Source organism: Narcine bancroftii, chromosome 6 (assembly GCF_036971445.1).
Source record: "Narcine bancroftii isolate sNarBan1 chromosome 6, sNarBan1.hap1, whole genome shotgun sequence".
In the NCBI taxonomy this organism is placed as follows: Eukaryota; Metazoa; Chordata; class Chondrichthyes; order Torpediniformes; family Narcinidae; genus Narcine; species Narcine bancroftii.
This window is the reverse complement of record NC_091474.1, coordinates 7,488,109-7,500,739: the sequence shown is the minus strand read 5'-3', so window position 1 is coordinate 7,500,739 and position 12,631 is coordinate 7,488,109. Positions and strand designations below refer to the sequence as shown.

General features: G+C 38.0%; 1 protein-coding gene across 5 annotated transcripts in view; it reads left to right on the top strand.

Moving 5' to 3' along the window:
* Nucleotides 1-10,729, top strand: part of ptgis (prostaglandin I2 (prostacyclin) synthase) — a 61,517-nt gene extending 50,788 nt beyond the window's left edge. For 4 of the 5 annotated variants that reach the window (XM_069883803.1, XM_069883802.1, XM_069883807.1 and 1 more), the window contains 3 exons: nucleotides 314-495; nucleotides 8,286-8,437; nucleotides 9,847-10,729. In XM_069883803.1, coding sequence (XP_069739904.1) covers nucleotides 314-495; nucleotides 8,286-8,437; nucleotides 9,847-10,096 — 584 coding nt within the window. In that variant the 3' untranslated portion in view covers nucleotides 10,097-10,729. Of the gene's footprint in view, nucleotides 1-313; nucleotides 496-8,285; nucleotides 8,438-9,794 lie in introns of all 5 variants that reach the window. The other variant, XM_069883805.1, reaches the window with a different exon arrangement.
* The last annotated feature ends 1,902 nt before the right edge of the window (nucleotides 10,730-12,631 follow it).

The following is a 12,631-nucleotide window of genomic DNA, read 5'->3' as shown; positions in this document are numbered from 1 at the left end:
AGAGAATGACTCATGTTTTGGGCCTTCTTCCACTCTACAGCACCACCAGTGGTGGTTTATCGTCCAAGTCCAGAAATCTTTAGACATTTTCTGCATATGCCCAATCCGTCTCCCACTCTCTCAGCAGTCCACCTTCACCTTGGCCCCAAGGCAAACTGTCACTTTTCAACATAAAATCACACAACACATAGGTCAATACACAACACAGAACTCTTAACAGTTGCAAACATTCTTCAATAGTAAAAAAAAAACAAGTGGTTTGATTGATTTTAATTTGAAAAATTCAGAAAATATTCTTCCCTTTTGTTTACAGATAGCATTTTGAATGAGACTCTGAGATTGACGGCAGCACCATTTATCACCAGAGATATTCTTCAAAATATGTCACTGCAGCTTGCAGATGGCAGAGAATACCACCTCCGAATGGGAGACAGACTGTGTCTCTTTCCCTATTTAAGCCCCCAAATGGACCCAGAAATCTATGAAGAACATGAGGTCAGTTCTATTCACTTGTCAGTGCCCTTTATAAGAAATATTTCAAAATTAAAAATCTGCATGACATAAAATGATATGAATACAACAGTGTTTCTTAGTTTGAAACAGTTAAAACCCAAACATTGTTACTGTATATACTCATGTAAGAGTCAAACCCCATATTTTTGACCCCAAAATCTGGTATTTTCCATTTATAGCATGTAGGTTGAACCCTCTATTTTTTGCCTCCTCCCATCTGAGCTCCCAACACCTTAAGCACGGACTCACCATTCACTCCCGGCCTGCTGCCCACCTATCAGAACACCACACGCCTCCAACAACGCAGGTACTTACTGTGGTCAAAAGTAGTATCCATGTAAGTCAACCCCATGAATTTAACGTAAAGAAATGGCCTTAAAAACTCAACTTTTAGATGAGAAAAAAAGGTAATTCATGTGTTTCATGCTTGATGGTTTCTTTAATTAATCTGTTGTTTTCAATTAATGGATAATGCTGCAAAGGTTGTGGATTCAAGTCCTTGTGTCAGACCTGACATTCCAGTGAAAACTAGCATTCAAATCAATCTTCCAGTAAATTTGAGATCTGGATTAATAATCTTTTGTGAATGCAAATACTACCATATGTTGTGTTGGGAAGAGTATCAGCTTGGGTGAGTTTACAGAGAGACGTGTCTGAATACAAGTGTTACAATCACACGTAATTTTAATTAACACACAGGAGACAAACGGGAGAACGTCAAACGATACTCGATTTACCATATTACTTAGACAATGATATTAACATTCACATCATACCTAGGTTGCTCTCCAACCCATAACCACCTCTACTTTAAAGACTCACACACTTAGAGTACACGCACTACAAACAGGGACTCTTACACGCATTTAGTCCCATGTATCACAAGACTATGGCTCAGCTTCAGTGTAGAGCACACCTTACCCGCGACACTTCCAGTGATGTCCACAGTAGCGAACTGGCGATGTCTGGGACTTGGACCATGAAACAGTGAGAAAGAATATGCTGTGTGTTGGTGTTATATACAGTGCTAATCTATGCTTCTAACCAATAATGACCCAAGGTCATTTAAATTAGCCAATGGCAAGGTGTGTACTAATGAGTGGCTGGAGACCAACCTTGATTGACAGGTGATGTGACTTCCAAATAAATTTCGGACTGGGAGGACATGTGACCCCCCACAATACACTCATTCCAGACAGCCAGAGATGCCACATTTCTTCCAAACACAACACCATATTATCTAGTAACTTTATTTTCTGTCAATAAATACATTTGGAATTAAAAAGCTATTATCAGAAATGGCAACTGATATTAATGGATATATGTAAAAAATCCTTTTGGTTCATTGTTATTGATCTGGTCATTCGGTGGATATATTAATTCTATTCTTTTGACACACCAAACTTCATCAACATGGCCATGCTTTGGATTCAGTCCTTGCTGGTAGCTTATGGGAGAGGTTGCTGGCCTTCAGAAAACTGGAAACAGAACTTCCAAATGAATATGGGTAATTTGAGATATATTACCACAATGGGTGGGTGGGGGGGGGATGGGGGGATGGGAGCAGTCAGTAGAAAGAAGCCATGTCACACCATAAAAATATAAAACGTACTTCTGGCCTGGTTCATGGTAATGGAGAAGATGTAGATGCTTCATTGCCGAGGACCAATTTTAAATTGGCATCAAAATCTAATGCCTCTAAGATCGCAAATAATGAATGTCCTGACTGATTTCATGTTTTTAGCTGCTCAAAGGCACTAGTTGGAATCAGGGTTGTCATGGCAAAGTGGGAGATAATTCACCTACTCTTTTATATACTTATCAGCTGTGATAGTACAGATTCTATTACCAATGTGTATATGTACAGATGGCAGTGTAGGATGACTGTGATTGGCTGAGACTGTAGACACACCTACTGGCAGGTCTTGAAGGATTGCTCCTAGTCAGACCAGGTCATTCTGGACTGGTCGACCTACTTGTGATATGCTCCAGTCTTTTAGTTAATAAAAGCCTTGGTTTGGATCAACAAGTCTTTGGTTCTTTCGACGAGCTCTACATTAGCATTCAGTGACCCCAGGTCAGTTTCTACCCCAAGGTAAAGTACTTTGATTTCAGGTTGGATCACCGAGGATCACACTGACTGACCTTAGGGTAATATTTTGTTTTGCTTGCCAGCATTAAAAATGGAGCAGGAATATCAGCTGACCATTGTCGCCTTTTCCAGTAATTTTACTTAATTGAAGTGAATTGAATTGAATACTGTAATCAAATGTCAGAAAGGAAGTACAATGTACAACCAGCACTCCACTTTGTGTGAGTAAACACCTTTCTATCCCTGTTCCCAAGAACATATTTAGTCATTGTTATTTTCCATAAAAAGATTGTGGTGGACTTTCTCCTTAAACCGTTCCAACTATATTGATGACGGTGCCTTCCAGGTGGCAGTGTGTGGAGAATTCCTGTATTTGAATACAGAGAAGGAGCAGTGACATAAATCTCTGTCAGTGTGGAATGTAGTTGGGAACAAATGGTTCCCCTGATAATTCTGCTCTTGTCCATCTTAGTGATGGAGTAATGGACCAGGACTGCCAGCGCAGTTGGAGCTTTCTGAAGATCATTGTACCTTATTTTCTTTTAACTGCTTCCTTTCACTGGCATCACACATCATGCTGAAGTTAATTCTGCTCTTTCTGAAATCTGCTACTTCAACTGGGAGCTTCCTACAGTTGGGAGGACAAGACAAATGATAAATACAAAAGTTGCTTTGCTTCATTCAGGGAGGTACATCAACTGCAGACTGAAGCAGATGTCCTATTCCTCAGTGAAGAACAGCGCAGACACCAAGTATAATATCTCACTTTTTTAGCTTGAAAATGGATGGCTGAAGCCAAGTGACTGCCAGCTGTAACTTAATTATTCAGCAAATGAAGCTAATTACATTTTACTACTTGGTGCCAAAGCATTTGCAGTCTTTTCCTGCAATATAGGGTAAGGAATACAACGGATACCTTGACATTAATAACTAATTGCTCCCATTCATCCTGACATTTTCTTGTTATTCTTTGACTTCAAAGGAAAGAATTAAATGGTGGGACATCACAATTATTTTTTACATGCAGATTTAATTGAATTCAAATAGATATTTAAGTTCAGATCAGAGGTGGAGAGGGTGAGTGAATTTAAGTTCTTGGGAGTCACTGTCTCGGAGGAGCTTTCCTGGACCCAACACACTAATGGCATCGTGAAGAAAGCACGTCAGCACCTCCACTTCCTCAGGAGTTTGTGGAATGACATCAGAAACCCTGGCAAATTTCTACAGATGTGTGGTGGAAAATGTGTTGACCAGCTGCATCACAGTCTGGAATAGGGACACCAATACCCCTGAGCATGAAGCCATGTAAAAGGTAGTGGACACAATCCTAGGACATCACAGGCAAAACCCTTCCTACTACCAAGAACATCTACAGGGAACACTGCCATCGGAGAGCAGCAGCAATCATCAAGGATCCACACGACCCGGTGCACACACACACTGTTCTCACTACTACCGTGAGTAAAGTGCTGTAGGTGCCACAAGACTCACATCTCCAGGTTCAGGAACAATGGTTACCCCTCCACCATCAGGCTCCTCAATGACAAACTCAATCAAGGATTTACTGACTTTTTTATTCTCTCTGTTTTACACAGTCAGTTTTTTTAAAAACATTCATTGTCTTATTTACAGTACTTTATTTGTTTACATGTGTCTGTTGAGTATGATTTCTTTTCTTGCACTACCAATAAGTGGCCATTCTGCCTCACCTTAGGAAAAAGAATCTCAAGGATGTATGCGATGTCCTTGTTTAGTACAAACTATTATTATCTTAAATAAGTCATCGAAGGAATGAAAACAAAAAATGGTTAAAAAATACTCCCATAGTTATCGTTGCAACGGAACTGAAGATCACAGAGCGAGAATAAGAATGACAGTCCATCAGTCGATCCTGAAGTTGAGGAAATATAAATCTCTTGCCTTTCAATCACTTCACTAACTAAAGATTCATTCAATTCCCTTCTTGTACTGAGGAAAACTCTCTTGCTTTCTGGATGGTCTTCTGCAAATACTCGTGGCTCTGTGTAATCTGTTCGATTTTCCTCTGCTGGTCTCTGATCCTTCATTACAGGTTTTATAATTATGACAAACATAGTTATGTTGTTTGGCAATCATAACACAGTTGGTCATACTATCCTCTCCGGACCAGGAGATTGTGAAATCAAGTTCACACAGATGATTTTGGGATGAAACATTGTGCAGGACAAAAGCAGTTCTGCACGTTCAAAATGACGTGTTCCCCGAGAAATATGCAGAGCTCTCCATTTCAACTCCTGTTGTCCTGTCTGTTCCTTATCGTTCAATCAAACAATGTGTTCATTATTAAGTTATTGTTTATGGGAACTTTAAGTGTATCACATAACAACACTTCCAACGTAATTAATTGAAAATAATGCTCTTTGAGAAACTCTGAAAGAGTTATTTAAATTGACAGATAAGTGCAAGTAGTGTATATTTCGGAGGTTAAGACGACACTTGAAGCACCCAAAAAAGGGGTCATCCTATAGGGGTCAGATACAAAAATAGTGACCTTAAAATTCTACTCAAAGTACCACTTGATTGGTTCCATCACCCACCCAGACCCCACCCTAAAACAAAACGTTTAACCTACCAGAACATTTAAAAAAACATGTCATGTACACAATTTTTATTTTGCACTAAGATGCATTACCAATGTGGTGTTAAATCAATAAAAGAAAGGTAAAATCAATAAAATGGATCCTTGAAAATCACTAGCCTCATCGTCTGAGGCAAAGAACGGGACAAGCAGATCCGGAGTCTCACTGTTTACATGTCATCATATGGGTCCCAGTCTGAATCTGGTGAGTTGTCTTCGGCTTCGTCATCAGTGTCCCACAATAAGTCATCCTCTGAACCATCCATTGCACTAGAGATATGCACTCTTTGAAGGATTTTACTGCAGTCTCTACTTTCACTTTATCCCATGATTTAATCACAAAATCACACAGCACTTCAAGTGATGCAGCACTCGTTGCCCCACCTTTTGTAAAAGATTTTTCAGCATTCATCATCCAATTATTCTATTCTTCACGCACATGATCTTTAAATGGCCATGCCCACCAGCTCAGTCAACACACATATGGTACCGGTATGTTTGGGGGTTGTCTTATACCACCAATACGAGCTAAAACCATGACATTCAGACTGAAATTGGGGTCTCATCTTATCTGAAGGTCACCTTATCCACCAAAAATATATGGTGTTTCTTCATGTAATTATGGTTTGCTTTTTATAAACTTTACTCTGCCTATCCCCTCTGTAATATCAGAGATCAGTGAAGAACAGCGTGGCTTTGTCGAAGGCAAGGGAACATCAAAAGCCACTTATATTCTCAGGAAAGGCTAATAGAAGTACAACAAGTCCTATACTTCAGTTTCATTGACGACACAAAAACTTTTGACACAGCGAAACACAAAGTCATCATGAAAATCTACAGAAAATATCCAAGAATAATCAGGAATCTCTGCTGGCAGCAAAGGGCAGCCATACAGATAGACAACGAGATTGGTGAATATCAGCTGTGAGGAGTCATCAGGGTTGTGTTCTATCACCAGACCTGTTCTCCCTGTACAGTGAGAACCATACAAGTTCTACCTGGAACAAGTATAGGAGGACACAACATCAACAATCTCTGCTATGCAGATGATACAGCACTGATAGCAAACAGTGAAGTGACGTTACAAAAATTAGTGTCTACTACCAACACAGAGAGCGAAAGATTTAGCCTAACATTTTAAAAAAACCTGAAATAATGGTAATATCAAAGAAACTTGATATTCCAAATTGTAGGATCATATTGGGAAATGAAATCCTGAAACAAGTTCACAACTTTGAGTACCTTGGATCATGGGGAACATATGACGGCAAATGCAAAACAGACATAAAATCAAGAGTAGCAATGGTAAGAAATAAGAAGCATCCTAATGAACAAGAAAATAGCCCTTAGCATCTGCCTTAGAACTCTCAGCTGCTACATGGTTGCGAGTCATGGACCATCAAGGATGTAATGGAACAAAGAATCCATGCAGCGGAGATGTGGCTTCTCAGAAGAATGCTACGCATATCATATGCGGACAGAATAACAAACAAAGAAGCTCTACAAAGCACAAAAACAAAACGTACATTACTTAAAAGAATAAGAAAACAGCGATCACAATTCTTTGGCCACATCATTAAAACATTTAGTTACAACTGGAACGCTGGAAGGAAAAAGAAGCCAAGGCCGACAGAGAATGGAAATGACAGATGGATTAACCTCATGGTTAGAAACAGAGGAGACAACAACTACAATTCGGAGGGTCAGAGACCGTGATGGATGGAGAGACATGATCGCCCACTTTGAACAACAAAGCACCTGAATGAATGAACACTCTGTAATCTACTTAAGGGTTGAATATCAGTTTCTGTAAGGAATCCACTATTAATCCCATTTTGTCTCCTGTTTTGTGTGCAATAACATCATTGTTTTGATTCTCTTTGCTAAGTCCCAGATGTCCTTGCCCGTGCTTGTCTGCATTGAATATTATTTTCCACAGATTTGCCGACTTCTCAACATATTGGGATTACTTTGTGTTGCTAATTTTTTGTTTTTAAAAAAATCTTTGTTGACCCAGTTTGGTTCCATCTGTATTAATCTTCTATTTCAAAGCCACAGTAAATGGAAATGGTCACAGCCCTATTCTCTGTGGTTATATTACTGAGCTATCACAATTATCTGCTTTACATCGCCACAGAATATTCTTTTGCTTTAGCAATTTCTATAGTTTTCAAAAAGCTTCCTTCCAATCCATGCCTTTATAACTCTGGGCAATTCACTTCTGAAAACTTCTTTAAACTGAGCATTATCGAATTTCCATAATATCTTCATGCTGACTTAAGTTCATGTTTGTTTGTACAGTGAGAAGGGTTCTTCTGCATGTCCAACAGGTTGTCTCTAACATTTCATACTAGTGTGCAGGGAGCACAACTTACAAAGAATAGGATTCAAGTGAAAAGAAATGCTTTTGGTACTTACCATTGGATTTTGGCATCACCTGCCTTTAATTCAATTTTTTTTTCTCTAATTCCCTTTTTTAAAATTTGTTTTGATGCTAGTTGAATTCTGATCATTAGTTGCTATCACATTCCTAAGCTTTTTCAAAAGATAAGCTCAAGAGCAAGAATGATTTTGTTCGTGGTTCTTTAAGCGATTTTGCATATTTTTAATTCATATCAAGGGGGCATTGGTATAACAAAAGCTGTTGTTTATTGCACATCCTTTTCGGAGGTGATGGTGTTTCAATGTACTTGATATCATTGTCCTTCAAGGTAATAGAAATTCTAGTTATGAAAGTACAGTTGAAGAGTCTCTTTGAGTTCCTATAGTATTTTCCACTGAGTTGTGATGTCTCAACATTCACAACGTCCTCATGTCAATCTGCAAGCAAGATAAACTATTTGGTGGTGAGGAAAGGACAATTCTGAATTATCAGATCAAAACTAAACAGAAACTTTTCTGAACACATGCAGTGCGTAATTTTTTTTAAGTTTTGAGGCAATAGGCTCACTTACAAGCTTGTTGATAACCAGCAACTAACTCATCTGTGTGATGTGGGTTATATTACTGCACTTCTCTCCAAGATGAGATTTTATTCATAACATTTTCTTACTGAGTTTACAGAAATTTAAGTATGATCGGTTTTTGAACCAAGATGGAACAAAGAAAACTACATTCTTCAAGGATGGAAAGCAGTTGAAGCATTATATATTGCCCTGGGGTGCAGGGACTAATGTTTGCATTGGAAAGCACTTTGCAATCAATAGCCTAAAATTGTAAGTGCTGCATAAACTTACTCTGTGTGTGTGTGTGTGTGTGTGTGTGTGTGTGTGTGTGTGTGTGTGTGTGTGTGTGTGTGTGTGTGTGTGTGTGTGTGTGTGTGTGTGTGTGTGTGTGTGTGTGTGTGTGTGTGTGTGTGTGTACATGTTGTTTGTTTAACATTTATTTGTTTTTTTATTTGTCTGACCTGGTTTTTCTCTCAAAGGGCAGGGGTAGTCCGTCCAATATTCTTGCCAGGGAGTTGACGTATTTAGAATGTCAGAAAAATTGATTTGCTCCATAATCCTAACTGATTAATCCTATCTTCTGTGAAGCCAAACTCAATGAGCTTTACAGAAATCTCTTAAAATATATTGGTCAGGTGATGAATACATTCCTGAATTGTAGAGAAAACCAAATAAAACTGTAGATGTTGGAATATAAAGCATCCCACGGAACATTCCCATGCATCAGAGGAGAAGCAACACCTTCTCACTTCCCACCACCCAAGAGCCCAAACAATCTTTTCAGATATGAACCAGCAATTCACTTGCACTTCTTCCAATCTAGCCTATTTCATTTGATCATCAGAATGTAGTCTCCTCTGCATGCATTTTAAATCTCAACACCATACTGACCTGTCAGTTGCAGTCTCCTGCTAGAAGAACATCTAGTCTTCCTCTGGGCACTTTGCAAAGGTCCAGGGTAAATATTTGATTTCCCAACTTCAGCGAAGCTTTCTCATCATTTTCTATTATTGAGCTCACTCATTTTCTCACACATTTCTTTAAAGTACCCTGTCAGTCCTCAAGCTTCTTATCATCTAATCTGTCTTAACCTGTCTGCATATGTTTTACTCCTCACTTCTCCCTCCAGCTCTGCTTGGAAACTTTCCATCCTCCTCCTCAATTCTGACTCTAAACATTAAGTGGTTTCTCTTTCCACAGATGTTGTTGATGAAGTTTTTGTGGCTTTTCTATTTACTATTTCATATATTGTAGACTCTCTCATGGCCACCTAGAATGACCCTGCCCCATAGAATTGCTGTTCATTGTCTTCAAAAGCTAGCCAGTTGGATATTATTAAAAACTAGTATGAATTCCTTTGCTGCCCGTTTTTGTTTTAGACGAGAGCACTTTATGTTACTGATAAATCCTTGCAATCTCCTCAAGGGCATCTGTGTCAGTGATGTACAGTGAACTGGTAATATAGATCATTCCCCCACCCCCCACCCCCATCCCCACTGTTTCCATTGCTTTCATAAAGTTGCATGGAGCTTATATCTAATGACTAAACTGTTCATAATGACTGCATTGCTGTTTTGATAACTTTTAGTCAACAAAACTGAAATTAGTTTTTCTTTTGGTTTTGCAGGTTTGTTTTTATAATGTTAAGTTGTTTTGATTTTGAACTTTCTGATCCAAAGATACAAATTCCAAACTTTGACACATCCAGATATGGATTTGGATTGGTACAGCCTGAAAATGATGTCATGTTCCGTTATAAATTCAAGGTTGAATAGTCTAAGCCAACACTCTGCAGAATTCTCCAGCTTGCTTGAACAGTGCAATACTTATGTGTGTGACTCCATGAGAATTTTCTCCAAGAACCATTTGGCCTTGAGTCACTGCACAATCCACCAGATCGATAATTGGCCTTTTAAGTCATCTATATAATCCCACAAAGTGCACACAGATCAAACTAACAGAGGCCGTGATATTCAGCAGGATCCAGCTGGATCACACAAAGCAGGCTTTTCCAACACATATAATGTCTGCTTTGCCACAAGTTAAAGGAGATCTGTCTGAGTGTGCCCCAGACCAACAGAAACAGACTTGGGTATCAGTTTCAGATAGTTGACTTTAATGTAAAAACTTGCTCCATGTGGCAACTCTTCCACCACAACTCTCAAACAAATACCTATCTTTCAGATTGTAATCAGGTTGTTTTACTCTTATATGGCCATATGCACAGAGAACACATCTTCCAATAGGTAAAACAACTGTTCCATCATGGATGATGCAATGGTCCTCTCTTGCAATAAATTTTTGCAGTAGAGGTTCTCAACAAAAATATTAATTGGGGTCATAAAATATGTTTTTTCTAGATATTGAAGAATCTCTATTAGGTCTATGCTGAGTATTTATTTTCTTTCTAAATTGGACTATCAGTGGAGTAGACTTGTGATGTCACTTCTTTGTATAAGCATTCTTTTTATTCAGACTTAAAAGAAGACGTGTATTTTATAGCCCAGAAGTTGTTCCACCAGTTCACAGATTAAATGGATTGAATAAAACTATTGGCAAATACTTTTGGCTGTCTATTTAAAATGCTAGAAAAAAATTACAAAGGTTTTCATAACAATGGCCATCATAACAAAGGATATATTTAACACACCTTACTGTTGCTGTCCACCATGGGCAGATGTTGATAAAGAGAACATTTCAAAGAGGCTTTTATTAAAATAAAGATCAAATTCAACATGAAATAGTTGTGCTATATGAATAAATAATACCTAATTAGAATAATTCACAAGCACATCATTTAATTCTACATTACAAATAATCTCTGCGATTCAGAAAATGTTGCCTTTAATTGGAACACCTGATGTGTTCAAGTGACATTAGCCAAGACAGCTTCCAGGAGTACATCTGCCTGGGGACATTGATGTTTCCAGATCAATCATGAGCTGTTTTCTGATTATTGTGAAGCTAGCATTTCACTGTTTTTGTAAAATGACTCTTCCAGAAAAGGGACAAAAGAATTTAGCACAGTTATCATCAGTTAGAAAATATATTTCACTGAAAATGTTTTTTATTAGCGTTAAGAAAAAGTCTTTACTTTTCTTCATCGTGCACAGAAATTTTAAAGAGAACGAATGCATCTATTTCTGAAACTCTCTTTTTATTTTCTCTTAGATTTTTTTCTGAATTAGTTTATAGATTATTTTTAATACATTGGAATGAAATATAAATTTGAGAAAATGAGGTTATAGGTTGCAATAGAATCAGAAAGAGACTATATTTGAAACATGAAAATGTGTCACATTATTGAACAGAAAGGAATAAATGGGCTTTGTGTACTATTTTAATAATTTGTCCCCACTCAACCTTGCTGTGGGGAAATTGTCAATTTTCCCATGACATTTCCTTCATTTCTGAAGAACTTTAACGTAATTGGCTGTAAAGCATTTTTGGATGTCATGAGGTCATGGAAAGGGCTTTTATCAATTTCAGTCATTCTTTTAAGATATGCAGTCATGTTCTCATATCATATAATGCAGTGAAAGCAGTATTAAATCAGATGTATATTTATTTTTAATATCTATTCATTTATATACTATTTTATTCAAGCTATTTAAATATTAATTTTGTATATGCAATTTTATTTATAGATTTTAAAGAGCATATAAGGCTTAGGATGGAAGAGAGAATTTTAGCACTAAACAGCACGCTAATTTGGGTTCAGAAAAATTCTTAATATTGACATAGGGATTCAGGTTGGCCATGGTGAAGTCTACATTTAGTTTAGGCAGATTTCACCTTTCTGGAGAGGCAGGTAGCGCTCATTAAATTTAAAGGAGATGATTTGATTGAGATTTTCACTGGGACTAACAAGCTATATTGGAGTTATCTTAGCTTCCTGAAAAGCATAAGGTAAAAATAACACTGAATGATGAGGACTTTGCATCCTGAATACTTTTGAGTGTATTTTATGGATTTTGGACAGTTGATCACAAAAATTGCCTTAAAACTTTCCTTACATGTACCGTTTTTTTAGATACAATCAACTTTTGTGATTTCCTGTCATATTTTAAGTCTACTTCAAGTAGTCAAAACCATATAATTGAAAATTTATTTTCTACATTCATACTTGGACTTCTTCCCTGCTGATCTTGGTGCAGCCTGTAGGGCTTTAGAAATTGGATTGTGACATGAGTTTAACCTGCCAATTTGGCAGGTTATCTACCCATGTACAGGCCAATTGGTGGTGGATTATCTACCTGTGTGCACACACCGTGTAGCTGCGGCTGGTCAATTTGTAAACAATCAGTGACTGCTGGAGTAGAAAATGACATCAGTGCTTGTGTGCAATGGCTGTCTTCCTTATCCATAACATCCCATGCCACTGGAATGCCAGAGTGATTCCAGTAGCATTGAGGATTGTGGGTAAGAAGGCCATTGCTCCTGCCCCTGCCAGCCCGACTGCAT